This window comes from Diabrotica virgifera, chromosome 7, assembly GCF_917563875.1.
Source record: "Diabrotica virgifera virgifera chromosome 7, PGI_DIABVI_V3a".
NCBI classification, from domain to species: Eukaryota; Metazoa; Arthropoda; class Insecta; order Coleoptera; family Chrysomelidae; genus Diabrotica; species Diabrotica virgifera.
In genome coordinates, this window is record NC_065449.1 from 86,475,854 (window position 1) to 86,498,223 (window position 22,370).

Sequence of the window (22,370 nt, forward strand, 5' to 3'; positions counted from 1 at the left end):
GTGGTAATTTGTTAAATATTCTCGAATTTGTCACGAATGAAAATTACGTTAGAAGTTTAGTTTAAATTATAAATCGTTGTTGTTGGCGCTTGGTGTTCTTGTTAATAGATGTCGTTGAAGTCGTTCTGGGGCTTAGATATTTATAAAATATTCAATAAACTCCAGTAGAAATCGGTTGGTGGTAATTTGTTAAATATTCTCGAATTTGTCACGAATGAAAATTATGTTAGAAGTTTAGTTTAAATTATAAATCGTTGTTGTTGGCGCTTGGTGTTCTTGTTAATAGATGTCGTTGGAGTTGTTCTGGGGCTTAGATATTTTAGAATATTCAATATACTCCAGTAGAAATCGGTTGGTGGTATTTCTTAATATTCTTGAATTTGTCGCTTGGTTCCTTTTCGAATAACTCTATCCATCTATTTTAGTGAGCAAAATAAGCCAATTTTGTGGCTTATTCCCAACTAAAATGGTACATTGATATGACAAAGTATCAATTTGCAAAATTAAAACAATAATTCTTGTGATTTATGCGCCTTATTCACTTTATAAAGATTTTTTTGCTGACACCTATCTATGTGGCTTAAACAATACCATAATCTTTTTAATTGTTTCTCAGAAGGGTTTGCACACTACAATGAAAATTTTTACAAACTGAATTAAATGCATAAATCAGAAGACTTACCATTTTAATTCTACCAACTAATACTTTGTCATATCAATTTATTATTTTAATTGGGAATAAGTCACAAAATTGAACATATGTTCGAGCACATACGAGGCAAAACAAGGCTCGAGAGAAACTTTTGAAGGCCCAGAACCTTTCTAAGGCATCACTAAAGATGCTAAGAAAAACAAGGTTCAGCAATGGCTGATAAGGAATTAGAGTATTAGGGCTACTCAAGAGCAAATCCAGACTAAAAAATAATCAAGATTATTGATAAAAAAACTCTCAAAGAGTTTGATGAACCTCAATAAACGACAAATCAAAAGCGTTACTGAAATGGTGAGTGGACATTGCTCTTTGAGAAACCACCTATACAAACTAGGTAAGGTGAATGAACCATGGTGCAAAAAGTGTCAAATGGAAGAAGAGACTGCCAAACTTGTACTATGTGTGCTAAGTGATGTAAGGCAGAAATTCATTGGTCAACTGAGGTTTGAACTAGAAAACCAATAAGAAAACAGTTAGCCTTCGCTAAGGCCTCAGTTTAAGGAAAAAAACAAGGTATGGTACAGAGGCGTGTGGTCCACGGAAGCCGGGGAAGCACCGCCTTTTATTTATATGTCTATATAAGAAATCAAAAATGTTTCCCTAATCCAAGTAATCTACATATTACCTAGGCAATAGGCATTGAAAAATATTCAAAATTAATTGCGTATGAACGAACTCAATATGCACACAATTCAACTATTCGGTCCACTCCTGACAGAAGCGCATCTCAAAATCGCCGCTTGTCATGCAGTTGTCTTGTTTAAAAATTGGTCAGGGTTCAATGACCGCGCCCACTAGTCGCGCGAATTTTGGTACCCTGTGGAAGCGATTGTTCTATCGCCTTCCCGAAAGTGAGATGCTCCGACTGTTACTGCTGCCAAGGGCAGAGAACAACTAAGGGGTGCTTAGGTATTACATACATTCGCTTAAAGAATATTTCGATTTAAATTTTTTGCAGATTTTTCCTTTTACTGACCTTTTATTTGACATTTTACAGAAATCAAATGGTATTGCATTTTGTATAAGACAAATTGATGACTTTATTAATACGATAATTAAAAAAATGAGACCAGTTTAAAAATATTTGGGATAAAACTGAATGGGGTTTGAACATGAAAGAAAAATAATGAAGATTGATAATTTCGGAGACAGAGAGACAGAGAAAACAGAGGAAACAAAGAGACCTTTTGATAATATTCTACAACAAATTAATTCTAGCTTTCAAAATTCTAACGATTTAAAATTTGTAGAATTATATATAATCTTAATATTTCTAATTATAATTCATCAAAATTTCCCACAGAGGAATTTATTTCACTATGATTAAATAATGAAAATTTTTTGTTATCCCAGCTTTGCATTCTCAGTTAATTGTCATTTATGAAACAACTGCATTAATGATAAAGATATATTGTTCTGAAGCTATTTTCTTGTGGCATTTTTATAATCAAGTATATTCAAATGGGAAATAAGCCACAATTTTACCTAAAAATGATTTTATTAACGTTTCAACGCCCAAGTCGGGTGTCGTTGTCCAAATACAAAATAATACTAAATAAATGTATATATAAATTTATTTAGTATTATTTTGTATTTTGACAACGACACCTGACTTGGGCGTCGAAACGTTAATAAAATCATTTTTAGGTAAAATTGTGGCTTATTTCCCATTTGAATATACTTGATGATAAAGATATACCCAGAAATCTGGGATTTCTTTATAACTACTGGTTTAAACAAGTCACTATGTGAAGTTTTGCAGTCTTAAGATGCATTAAAAGTTTCAAATTAAGAGTTTAAAAGAAATTCAACAAGTGAAGACAGACTTTGAAAGTTAGCCCTATTATCCATTGAAAAAGACTGCATTCAACAATTATCTGAAGTTGATAGGAGAATAGACCTCGAGTATAAATAAGTGTCATTTTAGAGAAAGTTGTGTGTTGTGGAAAATGCCTCGGAGTATTAATTTTTTTTAAATAGGATTCTTCTTTAGAAATCCAAGCCCGGGCCCGGCGCGAGGCGCGAGGACGCAAGGCCCGAGCTAGCAATACAGATCAATGACAGGTCACTAGTCACTAGAAATAGCGGGAATAGACTGCCTCACGCATTCACGCGTCACAGATTTAGTGTGTGAGTCCTTGTACCCAGGACGTCTCACATAATTAAGTACTTTGCTGATAGAGAGCCCCTGCGCATCAGAGTGTTATCAGGTGGAAAGTGGCTCGACCCTCGACCCTTAAGAAAATATTTTTATATCCTTATTGAATCGCTTCCCCTTTCGAAAAAGTCACCGCACGCCACTGGTATGGTACAAAAGCCTTAATAACCAAGTGCCAGAGACTACCGAGTCTCGCCTGATCTAAGAAGTGTTCTTTCTAAACCAATGTACTTAATTGTGAACAAAAAATAAAAAGATAAGGAATAAAAAAGTATTTCTTACACATCAGTTTCATGCCTTAGTTCAAAATTAGATTTTAAACTTCTTTCAAATTCTATATCACTCATTAATTGTTTATAGTCCTTTTGTAAATCATTTAGTGGTGGACCTATTACTGGTTTTCGTTCTAGGCATACTGCAGCAAATAAATCCCATTTTTCACTTGAAACGGGTTGAGTTCGTGTTGTTCTTATTATCTGCTTTATATTATTTTGATTCTGTAATAACTGAAAACATTTTTTGATCATTTTAAAATCCTAAAATAAAAGAGGTTATCTTTTGTATGATTTCGTTTTCTTCTTTTTCTGACGTTACGATTTCCAATGTGGAGGGACTTTTCCTTGTAGGCCATACGGCATTCCGCACAGACTCTACAACTCTTTTTTCCTTGTCGATTCCGCATACTAGTTAACTGGATAATGAAAAATTTCAACTCTTCTTTTTTTAACTCTTTGTTTTTCTTCATCTAAATGTCACAGTTATCAAAAACAAAATACCATAGATGAGGTGCAAAATACTTAAAAATTATTCTAAGTTTCTCAGTATAATAATGTAAGTGAATTATTCCCAGTATAATAATAATCTGAATGGACAGAACTAAATAGGTACGTGTTGAAAAATCTTACTACATGGTTCCAGATTAAAATCATTAAAAAAATAAGTAATCCTGAGATTTTTATTTTTGTATGTTTCTATTGATCAAAATATGTATGAAAGAATCTTTTCTATTGTCTTAAGCTAAATCAGAGCTATTATAAATATGACATTATTTTAGTATTTAGCTTCTAATATATCAACTGGTGAACTGGCAAAAGTTTGAAGGTTGTTTTCAGTCTAAGGCCGCTACACACCTTCAGTTTTAACTGCACAGTTTCAACTGAACAGTCGAACAGTTTGGGAGGGTTTAATAATATTGTCGCATATGTTTATAGTTGGTGAGTGATCTTGGATTCTATGGTTAAATATTATTAGTTTTGTTTTAGAAGGATTTATTGTTAATCTCTATTTATTCATCCAAGATATTGTGTCATCCACCTGCCTCTGCAATAAGTCCATTGTTCGCTTTTTATTTTTCATTATTAATGAATCAGTCAGACTGAGTCAGTGAAACTGATAAGTGAGAACCCGCCTTAAGCAAAACTGGAAACTGTACAGTTCAACTGACAAATGAATTGCAATTTAATTAGATAAAACTGTTCAGTTAAAACTTTGCAGTTCAAACTGAAGATGTTTAGCAAAAACTGTGTAGGTGCTGACCCATCTGACGATTGTTTCAACATTTCTGGTAAAGCTGTTGCATTACAAACACAACGTATTCTCGCGGAAAAAATTATTAACGACACTCTTGCAGCGGCTGAATTGGGTAGTTGAACACCATCACATACTCTTTCAAATTCGCCCATTCGACAATATTTCCAAATCACTCATACTCATCTACATCTATTTACAATACTTAAACCAACACAGTCCTCTAATTCAGTCGCCAATACATGAACAACATTAATTTGCACAATCACTCACAGACTTTACCAGTTGTTCTAGTATATGTATACCTTACGATCCGGAGATATCTAATAATCAACAATAATCAACAATTGTATCATAATGATACATCAAATTAGCTAAGTGCCACTTAAACATAAATAAACAATTTTGCAAATTATTAAATGTGTGTTTTATTTATCTATCACATACCTTTAACTAATCCTTGCGCAAACCACTATATATTGCTTCACATGTTTCTGGTATGATCCTGGAAAGTGCTTGGGGAGATATTACTGTTGAAAATTTTAGGTCTTCTTCCTGTTGCTAAAAATCTAAGTGTTGCTGTTAAAATCTCATAATTGTATTTTCTTTGATAATTTATAGGTGTGACTAAATCAAGTAGATGCAAATATGTTTTTTCATCCATTATTAAATAGTTATTATAGTATTGTTAAGGGATGTGGATCGAAATGTCAACGGCTGTATTTAAAGAACTTTACGTCCTATAATATACATACTAATTACTTCTAATCTATTCTACTGTTATCATCATCAATGGTGCTACAGCCCTATGAAAGAGCCTCAACCTTCCCAAGTCCATTATGCCAGTCGGTCCTATCCATTGCCAACCGTTGCCAGTTTGCTGCGCCTATTTTTCTCCCATCCACACCATCCTTCCATCTGAGTTTTGGCCTACCCCTATTTCTACTTCCCACAGGTTGTGACATAAGGATTTTTCTAGGAGGGTTGTTCTGCTGTGATCTTGTTAGATGTCCTGCTCATCTTAGTCTTCCTATTCTTATAAGAGATACTATGTGTTTACCACCAAATTTTTGTTTATATCTGTGGTATACATCATAGTTGTACCTCCTCCAAACACCATTTGCACAGATGCCACCAAATATTCCTCCCAGGATCCTTCGTTCAAATATAAGCAGAAGGTTTTCATCTGCCTTGGAGATAGTCAATTCCTTCGATCCATATGTCAACACTGGTTGTATAAGGGTTTTGTATATGTCTTTTCCAGAGCTATGTTAAAGAGGAGACACACCAGTGTTCGCATCACTGTACACACAACCTGCGATATGTTCCGTACATACATACAACATAAATGTACTATGTATACAGTATAAATTAAAGAAATATGGAACATAGCTTCTTAAGACACAATGTTTGAACTGCATTTGAGATAGTGGACCAATATAAAAGTTCCAGACATTAAAACCAGAAATCATAGCAACATTAACATTGGCATGTAGAAAATATCTTTGAACTAGAAGACTAGAACCTCCTACTTCTATCTCTCTTTTTAGGAGTTTACTAAAATAGCGAGCCCAGCCGAATGAGCCGAAAGTAGATAATGGGACTTAAGGGTCCGCACCGCGCCAAGGAATATAACCGAACCAAACCCACTACCTACATGCACAGACAAGGCGATTGCAGATACGAGGTACGAATGGGTTATTATTTTTATAAGTTTTTGGATATGTATTTAAAACATATAATTTAACCTAAAATATTTATTTTAATATTTATATTGCTAAATATTTCATGTGTATCTATTTATGGATAATGATGATTGGCATATACATAATATTATGTATATTGTTCTAAAGCTATTTTTTGTGGCGTTTGTGTAATTTATTATTCTAAATGGGAAATAAGCCACAATTTAACTTAAAAACTGATTTTGTTAACGTTTCGACTTCCACTTCGGACGTCGTTGTCAAAATACACAGTATTAATAAATTAAACCAGCGGTTCTCAATCTGTGGTACATGTACCACTGGTGGTATATTTCATTTTTTGAGGTGGTACACAAAACACAAAAACAGCCAAAATCAGCACCACTATTATAGTTAATTTGACCACCTAGTTAGATATGCATTTAAGTTACGTGGTACCAAAAATAATAAAAAGTATTTGGTGGTACATGACACAAAAAGATTGAGAACCGCTGAATTAAACAAAAATGTTGTTGCTTAGTAAAAAAATTTCTTCTAATAATATAATTTATTCTAACTCATTCATACCGGCAATTATTAGAAGATTTTTTTTACTAAGCAACAACATTTTTGTTTAATTTATTAATATTTTGTATTTTGACAACGACGTTCAAAATAAAAGTTAATAAAATATTTTTTTAAGTTAAATTGTGGCTTATTTCGTATTTAGAATAATAATAAATTACATAAACGCCACAAAGAAATAGCTTCACAAAATAGCAAAACACAAAAACAGCCAAAATCAGCACCACTATTATAGTTAATTTGACCACCTAGTTAGATATGTATTTAAGTTACGTGGTACCAAAAATAATAAAAAGTATTTGGTGGTACATGACACAAAAAGATTGAGAACCGCTGAATTAAACAAAAATGTTGTTGCTTAGTAAAAAAATTTCTTCTAATAATATAATTTATTCTAACTCATTCATACCGGCAATTATTAGAAGATTTTTTTTACTAAGCAACAACATTTTTGTTTAATTTATTAATATTTTGTATTTTGACAACGACGTTCAAAATAAAAGTTAATAAAATATTTTTTTAAGTTAAATTGTGGCTTATTTCGTATTTAGAATAATAATAAATTACATAAACGCCACAAAGAAATAGCTTCAGACAATATTTTAGGTGAAAAAATATGTTTTAAATAGGTACGTATCCATAAACTTATAAAAATAAAATAATCTATTCGTACCGCGTATGCACAAAAAGCTAGAAGGATCTGCAAATTCTGCAATCGCCTTCTGCATGTAGTCACGTCGGTTCGGTTCTATTCCTTGGCGCGATCGTGATGCGGACCCTTAATAATAGGAACCGGTCCTAATACCTGATTCTGACCTAGAGGTGGGCTAGAAGTATTTGCAATCATGTAACCGATCGTTATTTTTATCTGTGATTGTGATTTAACAGAGCAACAAAATTGTTGTATTTTAAACTCCTAATTAAAAATGTTTAAAAACATTCAACAGGTGTTATTATTTTGTCTAGGTCATGAATATAAAATTAGGTCTGTTAGAATGAGAAATAATTGTATTCAAAAAGTAGTTTTTGTAATGAAAATAATATTGCATTAATAAATAATTTGATGTTTTTTTCATTGTCTTAATTGTTATTAGAAAATATAACAAGAGCATAGGCGCCAAATTTCGGGCCAATACTTTCTCCATGCATTCATTTTTTTCGAATTTTAAGAAAATAAAAAGTATTTTTGAAAAATATAAACGCGGAATGAAAGATTACATTATTATCGAGGGCCGAAAGTCCATTAGAATAAACAAAGTGTCATTTGAATGAGATATTTGAAATTAAAAATCACACTCAATTTTCTCTTTTTTTACCGCTGTAACTTATTAAAACACAAATTATAGAAGTTTTCAGGGACTTTCAGCACTCGGTAATTATGTAATTTTTTATTCTGCGTTTAAATTTTTCAAAAATACTTACTAGTTTTTTTATAATTCGAAAGAAATAAATGCATTTAAAAAGCATTGTCCCGAAATTTTGCGCCTACCCTCTTAAAAACGAAATAAAAAGTAAACTTTAAATACCAGTATTTGCTACAAATACTGATTAGTTACTATTTGTTACTTTTAAATTAAAATTTCAGAATAGCAGCCTTTTAACCTTTTTATAATTAACTCGAGTTCTTCAATCAGAAATAATTAGATTAGCTTTGGAAATAACCGTTCGCAAGGCACTGATGTTCCAATGACACTAAGGCGTTCTTGAGCTACTTGTGCATATTAAGGAAAAATATATTTATTTTCTCTCCGCCATTTTAACGAATCTTCATTTCGCGGCAACCGATCGCATTCCCTCAATCTTTGCATTTCTATTATTGCCCTGCTTGTTGTAGTGCCTCGTGGCTGATCCTGCGATCCCATAATATCATCCGGATCTGCAGATGTTTTCTCATGTTCTAATAAAATTTGAGTCGTAAATCCTTTATCTTTTTGTTCCATTCCAAGTTTTTCTGCAATAAGAGCGATTCTATTTTCGAAACTTATTATATATCTAAGTCGAAACCTTATTTTGCCAATAAAAGTTGAAATCGACAGTTTATCAACAGTTTAATAAAATTCCACTCATACATTGTTGAACTAGTGTTTACGTACATATTTATTATGCTTACAATAGCCTTAACAATTTCTTCTAGCTGAATAAATCTTTCCAACACATAAAATGTCGAATTACAACATGTGGAAACATCTTGCAGTAATTTGAGAGGATTCCCGTTTCTTGGATTTTTTGAAAATCTAAAAGTTTAGCAGTTGCTTGTAGAACTCTTTTAAAGTGGCTAATGGTATTTTTATTTTGGTTAAATTTTTAATGATTTTCTTATATCACTTTTGATAACAACATCTGAGGTAGAAGTCGAAACGCCAATAAAATCATTTTTTTAAGTTAAATTTTGGCTGATTTCCTCATCCTTTAAGCCATCGTTAACAATAAAGTTTATTTATTGTGTGTGCAAAGCATCCAAAATGTTTTATTTTCACATCATTTTGTGTACCACCTTTAACATTTTGTGCATTATAGGAAACAATAATGTATTAAAATTTTGTTTTCTAAGTTCTCTAATGCCTGGTTGCACCAACAGATCTTAAGCTCCAGCTTAGCTAAGCCCTACTTATAGATAGGGCCTCCTTGAGTATCACTTACGTTGCACCATAATGTTAGATTCTTACCTTATTATCAATTATATCTATTATTATATTATGGTATTCTTATTGTAGTATATTATAATTATATTATATTAATTCTTATGATATTCTCGACTTAAGTTTAAGATGTGTTGGTGCAACCGGGCATAAGTTTTATAAGACAGCTTTATCTTACAAATATTGCATGATGCATAATTATCATCCACTTATATAAAAACGTTCCATAAACTACTAAATTTTTCTATTTTTGTTTGGCACTAATGGCATGGTATGCGTTCTAATAGCAAACCCAATTTTGTAATAGTGACCTTAACAAAATAATAACACGTGTAGAATTTTATGGTCCATAGTGGTAACACTTTTTATTAGGAGTTTAACATACGAATATTTCGTTGCTCTGTTAAATCACAATTGAATCGGTCATTGCGAAAACAATCTAAGACCATATTTTGGGTAACATGACGATGCTTTTCAACGCCATTAAATTTACATATAAATCTATACATAAACATTTAAACTTTTTTTGCCTTTCAGAAAGATTCATTTATAACCCATAATACTTATATAAAATATCCAACTATTAATGAAAATATTTTTACGTTTCCTTAAAAGTTTACACATTGTAACATGTATTGTTTTTACAATGACTGATTCAGTTACAGACAAAAATCACAATGAATAAAATATCACTGTATCGTAATTCACCTAGAGCCCACCTCTAGACTCGTTCGGCTGATTTAAAACAGACTGAAATGGTAAACGTAGGCGGGCTTTTGCATTTGCGTAGCTTAGTTCAGAATCCAGCAGTCGACTGAAGTATTGGACTTGTATAATATAATAATTATTTGAAAATATTTTGTTGGCCAGCCGCCTAGAGCCGAAATACATGTATTGGCTATGATCCCTTTAAAAATCGCTGGACCTGTATTCCTAAAAAGTCTTTTGGAGTAATTCTGAGCTCTTTCAGTAAATTGTCATGCGAATATTGTTTTCTTTTTAATAACCAATGTTTACACCACTTTTTTTTTTCTTTTTTGTTTTCTCTTTCCCAAAATGCCCAATAGACCAATAATTGCTACAGCATCATCCGATTAAACCATGGTGACTCTGCTGGTAACATGTGACTTCAACCGAAAAATTATTTCAACTGATAAAACTGAACGTGTGTAGACCATATGGATGTCAGTTTAACCGAACAGTTCGATTGTTCAGTTGAAACTGTGCAGTTAAAACTGAAGCGTCTTTAATAAAATTGTTTTGTTTCAGTTTCTTTGTTCAGAGATGATAGGATATATGTGATTTTCATAAGTATTTATGTTCCCACTATGATTTCTTTAAAACAATGGGAAATGACCACAACAAAATTAGATCAAGACTATGTGATGGATATTAAAATAGAAATTAAGAAAGAGCCTGGACCTGAGGAATATGATAAAGGATTTAGTAGTGCAGACCTACAATATATGCAGAGTGAGTTGCATACAGAAGTAGATATAACAGATGTTAAGAAGGAAAAACAAGAAGATGATTCAGGTGAGAATTAATCATGAGTGTGACACCAAGTAGAGACAAGATACATTTGCTAGCTGCTAGCTGCAGCTTTTGCATGTCTTATTATTTCCTTGAACTAATACTAAAGTGAAATCAAATACATCTTTCATAACAATATTAAACATCATTTAATTGGTCTCACTGTGCTGTGATCTTGCCGGACCATGTGAGCTTACGGGTGTATTTTACAGCTAAATTTTACATCAGACCGCCTGAGCAGGTGAAGAGATATGGTGCAATCTTTTGTATTATACTTACCATTGAATAACACCGGTCTAGGGAAATACTTCAGTGTTTGAGGTTTCAAAATAGGATAAGTTGATGTCAAGTTATGAATAATAAAAAAGAGCCATATGTACTTACTTGCACAAATATTTATTACAAACAAAAATAAAGCTTAAGTTTTTTTTATAATTGTTGTAAAATCGTCTGATAAATTATCTGCATCTGATAAATCACTGCCCCCAAATGTGTTACTGATATTTCTTCATCATATAGTTTTCTTATCCAAGCTTGTTCAGCTTTAAAAAAGACACACTGCGCTGTTTATAACACTTCTTAAATTATGTGTTCAACAATTACTTGTAATAGTCTAAGAGCTAGAGACGAAAAATCATCATCATAAGTAATATGGAGTTTGGCATGTGACATGTGTCTATTGTCTATTGATAATTATGACCCCTTTCAGGCTGACACCTCAGTGGATACAGGAAGTAGCAATAAGGGATGAAAGGGAAAAGTTAGTGTAGTCTTTAAAGGTTTTTACCTCCTATTTTTTAATCCTTTATCGATTTGCATGAAAATTGGTGACTAGTTAGAACATACCCTAAGAAATAAAAATAATTTGGTGCCAATTTGCACTTTTGCCCTGGGGGTGGATACCACCACTTCTCGGGGGTAAAAACTATTTTTTTAAAAATAACCCCACAAATTGATAGAGGGACAAATTATACGTAAAATTTGTTGTATCATGTTATTAAAATAAATCAATACTTTTTGAGTTATTAAAGATCAAAGATTTGTCTGTTTAAGAGCACATGCGTGAAGGTACGGATGATAAAAAAACATATTAATTAATTGTATGTTACTAAAATATTATTTTTATATTATTTCGATATTATAAATTTAGTAAAAGTGTATTCGAATATGTAAAATGTACCCATTATTGGACACGGACACCCCCAGTTTCTGGACATATTCAGTTTATATTGATAGAAAAAATTCAATTAAATATCAAAATAATATAAAAATAATATTTTACTAACATACAATTAATTAATATGTTCTTCTTATCATCCGTAACTTCACGCATATGCTCTTAAATAGACAAATCTTTGATCTTTAATAACTCAAAAAGTATTGATTTATTTTAATAACATGATATAACAAATTTTACTTAAAATTTGTCCCTCTATCGATTTGTCGGGTTATTTTAATAAAATTGTTTTCACCCGCGGGAAGGGGTGGTATTCACCACAGGGGTAAAAGTGCAAGTTGGCACCAAATCAGTTTTATTTCTTGAGGTATGCTCTAACTAGGCACCAATTTTCATGCAAATCGATGGAGGTTTAACAGAATAGGTGGTGAGAACCTTTAATGACTGCACTGACTTTCCCCTTTCATCCCTTATTGCTACTTTCTGTATCCACTGAGGTGTCAGCCTGAAAGGGGTTATAATTGTCAATATACAATGGACACATTTCACAGGAAAAACTCCATATTACTTATGAAGATGATTTTTCGGCTCTAGCTCTCCGTCTATAAAGTAAGTAATGCAATATTCGCAAGTAACCCTCAACGCCTTGATTTAGTGAAATAAGAACCGACACGTCATCAACAATCATGTACACTACAACAGGGGTAACCAACCTTTTAGCAACTGCACACCACCTAAAATATTTTGAAGATTTTGGAGGACACCACCAAACATCGGGAGGAGGGGTCATGGAATGGAAGAAGCCACTCCCCCGATCCTAATTTCTTTAGAAACATATTTACTATCAGAAACATAGTCCATTGGCTTGTTTTACTGTAATTAAATAACTAATATAACTTTATATTCCATTATTCATTCACTTTTCCAAGCTTTTATTAAGAAACAATTTATGGTGTAATTTTAATTTAAAAATATGTATATACCGGGTGTCCCAATAAGAATGGCTCTCGGCCATATCTCAGGAACCGTTTATAGTAAAGATTTAAGAAAAATTTTTTTATAACAAAAGTTGTCTCGGGAAAAGCCTGGAAAATATTTTCATAATAGTAGGTTCACCGCTAGACGGCGTAATTGAATATCAAAAATTAAAAAATCTAAATTTTACAAAATTTTCCTAATGAAAGTGCACTGCAAATCTGATCATCGTATTCTTCCTAAAATTCTACGCATATTTGATTTCACAAGTTTAAGTCTACCTTTGCAAATAAGAGGTGGGGGTGAGTGGGAACCTTGTTATGAAAAAATGGTTATACTCGTAAGTCCGGTTCTGCTAAATCGAATTTTGCAAACTTGGTCTTGTTAAAAACAAATCTTTTTCGACAATGTAAGAGTTATAACTTCGAACCAGCCTAATAATTAATATGCCAGCTAGGAAGCGTTATTTAATTTTTTTCAGAAATCTAGCTTTCTTTGGAAAATATTAAATACAAGTATGCATTTTTAATCCTGTATTATGAAATTAGATTAAATTAGCAATAGAATAGCGAAAACCGCATGTCGATACCTTTTTTCTATCTCGAGATATCTTAAGAAACGTGTAAATTTTAAACATAACTGTTACCGTCACCGGTAAACTAAGTTAAGGAAAAGTAGTGTGCTTTGGAAAATACAAAGAAACATTGTCCAGATGTTAACGCATATAAATATAATTAATTAAAACAACAATAAGACAAACAACGCAAAATATAACAAAGAAATAAACACAGCTACTTAGTGGCGACCTAAATGTTCAAATTGTTGCCCATCATTATCGATTTACTACATTACTCGAGACAACATTTCGAGAGCAGAAATTGAGACTGCTGTTCAATCTACTCTAGAAGAAGTAAATGCTTGCTTGCATCGAAAATGATGGGCAACAATTTGAACATTTAGGTCATCACTAAATAGTTGTTTTTATTTATTCGTTATATTTTTTTTAGTGTTGTTTGTCTTATTGTTGCTCTAATTAATAGGGCTTTTCAGCGCTTCTCATTTGTTTCGAGCCTCTGTCATAACATCGTATAATTCGTGTATAATATTAATGTACCACATATGACAGAGGTTCGAAAGAACTGAGAAGCGTTGGAAATCCCCATTATATACGTTGATATCTGGAAAATGTTCCTTTGCTTTTTCCATAGCACACTACTTTTCTTTAACTTCATTTACCGCTGACAGTAACAGTTACGTTTTTAAATTTACACGTTTCGTAAGATATCTCGAGATAGAAAAAAGGTATCAACATTCAGTTTCCGCTATTCTGTTGCTAATTTGGTCTAATTTTTTAATATAGGACTAAAAATGTATACTTGTATTTAATATTTTCCAAAGAAAACTAGTTTTCCGGAAAAAATTAAATAACGCCTCCTAGCTGGCATATTACTTAGTAAGCTGATTTGAAATTATAACTTTGAAATTATAACTTACATTGACGAAAAAGAGCTGTTTTCAACAAGACCAAGTTTGCAAAATTCGATTTAGCAGAAGCGGACTTACAGCTATTTTTTCATAACAAGGTTCCCACTCATCCCCACATCTTATTTGCAAAGGTAGACTTAAACTTGTGAAATATCAAATAGGCGCAAAATTTTATGAAGAATACGATTGTCGGATTTCCAGTGCACTTTCATTAGGCAAATTTTGTAAAATTTAGATTTTTTAATTTTTGATATTCAATTACGCCCTCTAGCGGTGAACCTACAATTATGAAAATAATTTCCAGGCTTTTCCCGAGATAACTTTTGTTATAAAATGTTTTTTCTCAAAGCTGTACTATAAACGGTTCCTTAGATATGTCCGAGAGCCATTCTTATTGGAACACCCGGTACAATAGTCCAATAAAACCAGTCTCATACAAGTAACTAGTGACAAATGGCATCAAAACGGCAAAAACTCTACTGGACCCAAAAAATTGTCATTTAAGATTCTTCTGTTCTTTATGTGAGTCTCCTAGCCTCAGATGTTTAAATGAAAAAATAAACGATTTATCAAAAAATCAAATACCACAAGAGAATTTTGACGCCATAATTCAAGTCACAAAAAACTCAATGATAATTTGCCAATTTTCATCGAGACATATGATTTATTAACCAAAAATGACGGCACATTAGACTATCTGACAAAAAAAATTGACGAGATCCATAAATTAAATAAGCTGCTAAATCCTGAATATCTTTTAAAATCGATAAGGCAGATGGAACAAGATATCTTCAATATATCGTCAGTTTTTTTCGGCTGTTCCACTGACACAATTAAAGTCTAAGTCCAAGGTTCAAATTCATCTGAGATAAAATTGGGATTAGAGAGGCTCTCTTCAAACATAAGTGAAATGTCAAATCAAATGAGTAACCTTTCAAACAAACTACCTGCTATACCAACGAAGAAAGAGGTAGTGAAGAGAAACATAGTATATGCCACTTCAGGTACCCAAACTGAAGACACTCATTTCGAAGCTGGTCCAGTCAAAAAATCAAAAATTGCAGAAGATAGATGTCACTTTGTCGTTATTAGCAACTTAACCCCAATTTACACCCCTATTCAAGTACATAGTTCACTACATTAAAGAGAGGCTAGATATTAAGGAATATATTCGATGTTACGCCCTACTTCAAGACGCCAACACAGCAACTGGTTCCTCATTCAAAATAGGCATAAAATCAAAAACGTCCATCGACTTATTATTTAATAAGGAAATTTGGCCACCTGGTGTCAACATTAAATGGTCCACAGAATCATCATACTCTGAACCAAAGACTTCATCTGAACAAAATATGAATCCGAAGTACATCAGAAGCCCGGTTAGCTTGGAAAATCCAATTACCATTCCAAGCAACAACAAAAATGATGTTGAAAACACAAATATATTTACAGACAAGCAGGCCATCACAGTTTGCAAATCCAAAGAGCCTTTCCGTTCCCATATCAATTTTATTAAGAAAGATACTTTGGAGCCATCCATAAATTTTGATCCTTTAACACCACCAAGAGTTAGACTAACTAATAACTCAAACAGTCGATACCTTCTTGCAAGATTAAGGGAACCGGATATCTTAAAAGCAATTAAACTACATCTTGCTTTTCTTCACGACCAGCCTTCTTCTGTATTTTATGATGGATACACCAACACCAGCGTGAAACTCTTTTTGGCTTCCGAAGGACTACCTACTAAGACCGAAGAACTACGAAAAGTTATCCTAGAACTTAACCATGTCTACGGAATTGGTCCAGCGGAAGTGGAAGCTGATCTTGCCGCTTATAGGTCCTACCTCAGTTCGAAAAGAATTATACACCTACAAAAGTCAAGGGAATGCCACCGAAGTTATTACTCCACTGGCTCTCCAAAGCGAAATTTTTAAACACGACGTGTTCTGAGGGACTAGAAACCTCAAATTATTTTAGTGATGACAACTTTGGCATGGTTCTGATTAATATTCGTTCTATAAGAAATAAAACGAATGAATTATTTTTGTTTCTGGAGGAATTAGGATTTCCCCCGATAGTTGCGGTTACAGAGCACTGGCTTGAAGTCAACGAGCCTTTTTTTGTAGAAAAATATACCACAATTGCCAGGTATGATCGTCCAAGTTCGGCTCATGGAGGCACCCTAATTATCTCTAGAAATAATGATTTTTCTCCGGTAACAAAATACGACTTTTTGTTAAGTGAATCCGTCTTTGAGTTTTCCTTAGTTTATAATAAAAATCTTAATCTTTACATTATTTGCATTTATAGATCACCTGACTCTACCGTGGAACTATTTTTTTAGAACCTGCTAAATTTGTTAGATGACCTGCCTCATAAAAGCAGAAAAATTCGATGCGGTGACTTTAACATTAATTATGCTGCTGCTTGTGCTACCCAAGTGTCCCTGGTCAACATATTTGAATCGTATGGTCTCTCAATGCACGTTAATTCTCCTACAAGGATTACAAAATCTACATCTACCATAATCGATTATATTGTCTCAGATTTCTCACCCCTTGATGTCTGCTCTACAGTTATTAATGCGGGACTATCTGATCATGATGCAGTGTATACGAAGTTTAACATCTTCAGCAAACCCTCCTCAAAACCCAGACGTTTAGGTAGGATTTTTTTCGCCCAGAATTGTCGTAAATTCCAAAATTTATGCTTAACTTCTGAGTGGCAGTTTCCTTCTATGGACGTGGACTATAATTTCAGTGTTTTTCTAGATAAGCTTATCCGCATCTTCAATAAGGCATTTCCTTTAATTCCTATTAAGCCAAAACATCGAAAACCTTGGGTTACGAAAGGTATCCGCATATCAGCCAAGAATATGCGTTCACTTCTATGCATCAAGAAATTTACTACCAATGTTTGTGTAACTGAATATATCACGAAGTACAGGACAACATATCTAAAACTTGTCAAATCAGCTAAAAAAGCCTATTATCAAAATCGTCTGGGAAACTCTAAAAGTGTTGCAAAAGAAACCTGGTCTATAATAAACGATCTTGGAAATAAAACACACAGCTCAATCATTTTCCCTTCCAAATCCTGAGAGTCTAAACTATTACTTCGTTAATGTGAGTAAAAATATAACATCATCTAAGTATTTTGCCGCAAAAAGATCCCATTTCCTATCTCCCTAATTCAAGAAAGGTCTCGAATTCATTCTTTTTAAAACCAGTCGATAACTCTGAACTGACCCAAACAATCAATAGTATCAAAAGCAAATCATCCTGTAGTACTGATGGACTATCTACAAAAATTTTCTCTAATCTCACAGAAAATGTGTTGGAAATCCTCGTCTCACTAATTAATGATTCCTTCGAAAAAGGTAAATTTCCAGAGTGCCAAAAGACAGCCATTATTATTCCTCTTCATAAGGGTGGCGAAAAATCTAATGCCTGCAACTACAGACCTATTGCCTTACTACCGGTACTCTCCAAAATTATTGAGAGTCTCATTAAAACTCAACTTATGTCCTTTATCGTTGATTACAACATTTTATCTAAAAATCAATTCGGCTTTTTAACTAATAAATGTACCACTGATGCCATGTTTTCTGTAATACATGAGGTTTATCAAGCACTAAACAATAATCTTTATACTGCCACTGTTTTCTGTGACTATGCCAAAGCTTTTGATTGTGTAAATCACGATATCTTGATTAAAAAACTAAATTTCTATGGAATTAGAGGTATTTCTTTGAATTGGTTCCAATCCTACTTGAATAATAGGAAACAACTAGTTAGAGCAAATGATACTGACTCTAGTCTCAAAAACATTGTATGTGGAGTACCGCAAGGTTCAGTATTGGTTCCTCTTCTGTTCCTTATCTTTATAAATGACATCACTAATTTAAAAATCGATGGGAAAATTTTTCTTTTTGCTGATGATACCAGTATCACTTGGAGCAACTCAACTATAGCATCTCTTCATGAAACTATAACTTCGGATCTACTGACGATAAAGACCTGGTCGGTCTCTAATTTACTCTCTTTTAATGTAGATAAAACAGTGGCATTATCCTATAAAGGAGCTCTTCAACCTTTGCCTCTTAATAACAGCCAGATTAGTACCGTTGATTCTGTAAAATTTCTTGGTATTTTTTTAGACAGCAACCTCAAATGGTCCCTTCATATCGATTCGTTAAGTAAGAAACTCGCCTCAGCTTGCTATGCAATAAGATCTGTCTCAAGGGAACTCAATTTAGCATCTTCTAAAATAACATATTTTTCGTTATTCGAGTCTCATCTTCGATATGATCTTCCTTTTTGGGGTTCTAGTACAGCTGCTCAATTTGATGTTATTTTTAAATTGCAAGAAAGAGCAATAAGGTATCTGTTGGCCTCAGAAGATCTACACATTGCAGAAGTTACTTCAGGAATCACGGAATTTTAACACTTTCATCTTTATATATTCTAGAAACGGTTTGTTTAATTCGTAAACACCTTCATGCCTTTCCAGCAAGGCCCAATCATCTTTACTCCACCAGAAATTCAATCTTTGATATTTATTTACCGATCCCATGCATTGAGTTAGTAAATAAATCTATATTATATTCCGCAAAAAAACTTTACAACCATCTGCCTTTACAACTTAAATCTGCAACATCTTTCCCAAAATTCCGTAAACTGACAAAAGCTTATCTATCTAAAAGACCATATTATTCAATAGAAGAATTTCTTAATGAATAACTAAGAAAATTGGGTTTCAAACGCAGTAGCTTAAACTGTCATTTCCTAATGTTGTATTTTATTTGTTGTAAGTATGTTCAATTTTCAATTTGCAATGTATATAAATTTTGCTATTAATTGTTTTTGTCTTTGGTTTTATATCTTATTTACTGTATATTGACGATTTATCTAATTTTATTAAATTGTAGTTGTTATTTGTTATTTGTTGTTGATATTATTTTTCTTTTGACTGTATGTAAGCTTTGTCCATAAAATTGAAAACATTTTCAGTGATAATAAAGCATATTTCTATTCCATTCTATTCTAAAAACAGCATAGCTTGCCGGAAGAGCATTGGATACTCGAATTTACACCCGATCCAGAAGTCAATTAAGGATTTTTATCTTTTAAGCTGTCTTTCATTTTGCTGCAATTACAACTCATTTGTGAGGTTCCTGCACAAGGATTTCTGATCCAGTCAAGTTTTAAATAATCCTTAGAGATATATTTTATTAAAACTTTCTTGAAGAGATTTCAAGTGAAAAATTATATCAACCACTACATCTGGTATTTGAGATATTTCAAGGAATGTAGCACTGGCAGCCAGTGGTACGCGTACCACTGGCTGGGAACCCCTGATCTACAACATCTTCAACATTTTTTGGTTAACAGTTGATCCGGATGTCGATAAGATTGTTATAAACAAAGAACTTGACGAATTACATAACATTGATTTTTTGCAAAATAAAATTTGCATTTTTTTGTATTTCTTGGGTAATTCTAAGCAAAAAAATGTTCTTACAAGTTTTTTCGTAGGATGCATAGTTTTCGAGATAAACGCGGTTAAACTTTCAAAAAATCTAAAAATTGCAATTTTTGTACCCGGATAACTTTTGATTAAAAAATAAAATAGCAATTCTGCTGACAGCATTTGAAAGTTTAATTCAAATTATACTATTTTTGATTATTTGCATTGCTAAAAACTAATTTTTTTATTATTAAACAAAGCTATTTGTTTATAAGCCAAAAAATTGTTTATAATTTTGAAACATTGCTGAAGCCCCTTAAAACCGATTTTAATTATGTAAAGTGCCTCTAGGTAGAGCGCCTCTTTATATGTAAAAAATTAGCCAACTTCTAAATGGTCTACTTTTTGTTCACAAAGATTTTAAAAAATTTGAACTTTTTTAAAAACATTTAGATTGCAAATTTATTATGCAAAATCTATTAGGTTGATTTTAATAAAATTTAGTGGACGGTTTATGTATGTTATAAAAATTTTCTAAGCGAATTACTAAGTTCCAAGTGCCACAAAAGTGGTTAAAAAACATTCAATAACAAAAGGCGTATTTTGCCCCTTATTTTGTATTTATTGCTATATTGCAGAAAGGGTAATACTGTAAGACATTCTTAACCAGTCGTATATCATACAAAATTCAATTATCTTTATTTTATTTTTGTACGACTTTGTTCCAAATCGAATCGTTTTAAAGTTATAAGCAAATAAAGTAGAAAAAAATCGATGTTTTTCGAAATTTTTAAATATTTTAATTTTTTTATTAATGTTCCTGGCATATTTGAGAAGGAGCATAAGTCAATTCTTATTACTTAAGGTGTTACCTAACGTTATCTGCAAAAATCCGAATGCCATCTCTCACATCAAAAATAGACGTTTTTTCACAGATAAGCCCTGGTCTATAATAAAATAAAAGAAAACTAGAACATTCAAAGGTAAACTAAAAACAAGAAAAAACGAACAAGGTAAAATTGTAGAGGAAGAGACAGAATATAAAGAAATATGGACAAATCACTTTAAAGAATTACTAATTGAACCAGTTATAAAAGGTGAAATAGAAGAAGCGGACGAAGAAGAAACGATCACACAGGAACCATCATTAGAAGAAGTAAAAGACATACTAATGAAGAGGAATAATGGAAAGGCACCTGGGAAGGACGGAATAAATCTAGAACTAATAAAATACGGAGGGGACATATTGCATGAAAAAATACATGAGTTAGTTATAGGTCTGGATCCCGCGTATGAAAAAAAAGTTGATTAATAGCAAGCTGAAAATTTGTTAATAGCTTAAGGGTGTCTAGTCGGACAAACTTTGATATATGGGAACACTGGAACAGGGGCAGTTTTAATTGTGGAACAGGTTAAAAATTTGGAACGGTCAGACCACGAAAACGGCACATTTATTTTGTCCGACAGAACAGACTTAAACTCTCCGAACCGAGATTAAACTCTCATGCGAAAATCAGACTGCTATTTACCACCAAATGGGCGTTTTAATGAGTGGAACATGTAGAATATGTCAAATGACAGGAATTATGACAGGTGATAAATAACAGTCTGATTTTTGCATGAGAGTTTAATCTCTGTTCGGAGAGTTTAAGTCTGTTCTGTCGGACAAAATAAATGTGCCGTTTTCGTGGTCTGACCGTTCCAAATTTTTAACCTGTTCCACAATTAAAACTGCCCCTGTTCCAGTGTTCCCATATATCAAAGTTTATCCGACTAGACACCCTTAAGCTATTAACAAATTTTCAGCTTGCTATTAATCAACTTTTTTTTCATACGCGGGATCCAGACCTATTAAGAAAATATGGAAAGAGGAGACAATGCCGAACGAGTGGGAAATTGGACAAATTATAACGATCCATAAAAAAGGAGACCAGCATGAGTGTAAGAACTACAGAGCTATTACACTATTACACGTTGCCCATAAAATATTATCGTCAATAATACAAAAACATTAACGAATGAAAAAAAAATATCATAGGACAATACCAATGCGATTTCATAAAAGGCAGATCAACAACAGATGCAGTACATCACAAAACGTCTGGAATACAAGTTTCAATGATTTTCATAATGCATTTCCATAAAACTCCAGGATACGACGTGCCTACAGGGATACCAGGTACCTCTTACAGCTTCGCCCATCGGATATTCCTGTTCAGCGACCTCAAAAACCCCCCGAGTATGAGAATTGAACACATTTCATGATTATTTTCCGAGTTGTGAATATTTATTTTCTTTAACAGTTTGAGATGCACTTTGGAAAATACATTTTCCACCTACAACAATGCAATTTTCATTTGTCCCTCATGCTAAGGGTCAAGAATTTTTCTGAAACTCTTCCGAATCGAATGCAAAAGGTTTCATA

At 32.7% G+C, this 22,370-nt stretch overlaps 2 protein-coding genes across 4 annotated transcripts in view; one reads left to right on the plus strand and one right to left on the minus strand.

The window, feature by feature from the left end:
* LOC114328882 (39S ribosomal protein L46, mitochondrial) overlaps nt 1–3,567 on the minus strand; it is a 40,555-nt gene extending 36,988 nt beyond the window's left edge. The window contains exons 1-2 of the mRNA XM_050655381.1: nt 3,460–3,567; nt 3,153–3,406 (exon numbers count right to left, since the gene is read on the minus strand). Of these exons, the coding sequence (XP_050511338.1) occupies nt 3,153–3,406; nt 3,460–3,552 (347 nt within the window). The 5' untranslated portion in view covers nt 3,553–3,567. The remainder of the gene's footprint in view (nt 1–3,152; nt 3,407–3,459) is intronic.
* Nucleotides 3,568–3,586: 19 nt separating this feature from the next.
* The window catches only part of LOC114328884 (zinc finger protein 239-like), a 44,532-nt gene continuing 25,748 nt past the window's right edge, over nt 3,587–22,370 (plus strand). For 2 of the 3 annotated variants that reach the window (XM_028277856.2, XM_028277857.2), the window contains exons 1-2: nt 3,587–3,754; nt 10,573–10,839. In XM_028277856.2, the coding sequence (XP_028133657.1) occupies nt 10,632–10,839 (208 nt within the window). In that variant the 5' untranslated portion in view covers nt 3,587–3,754; nt 10,573–10,631. The remainder of the gene's footprint in view (nt 3,755–10,572; nt 10,840–22,370) is intronic. The other variant, XM_050655380.1, reaches the window with a different exon arrangement.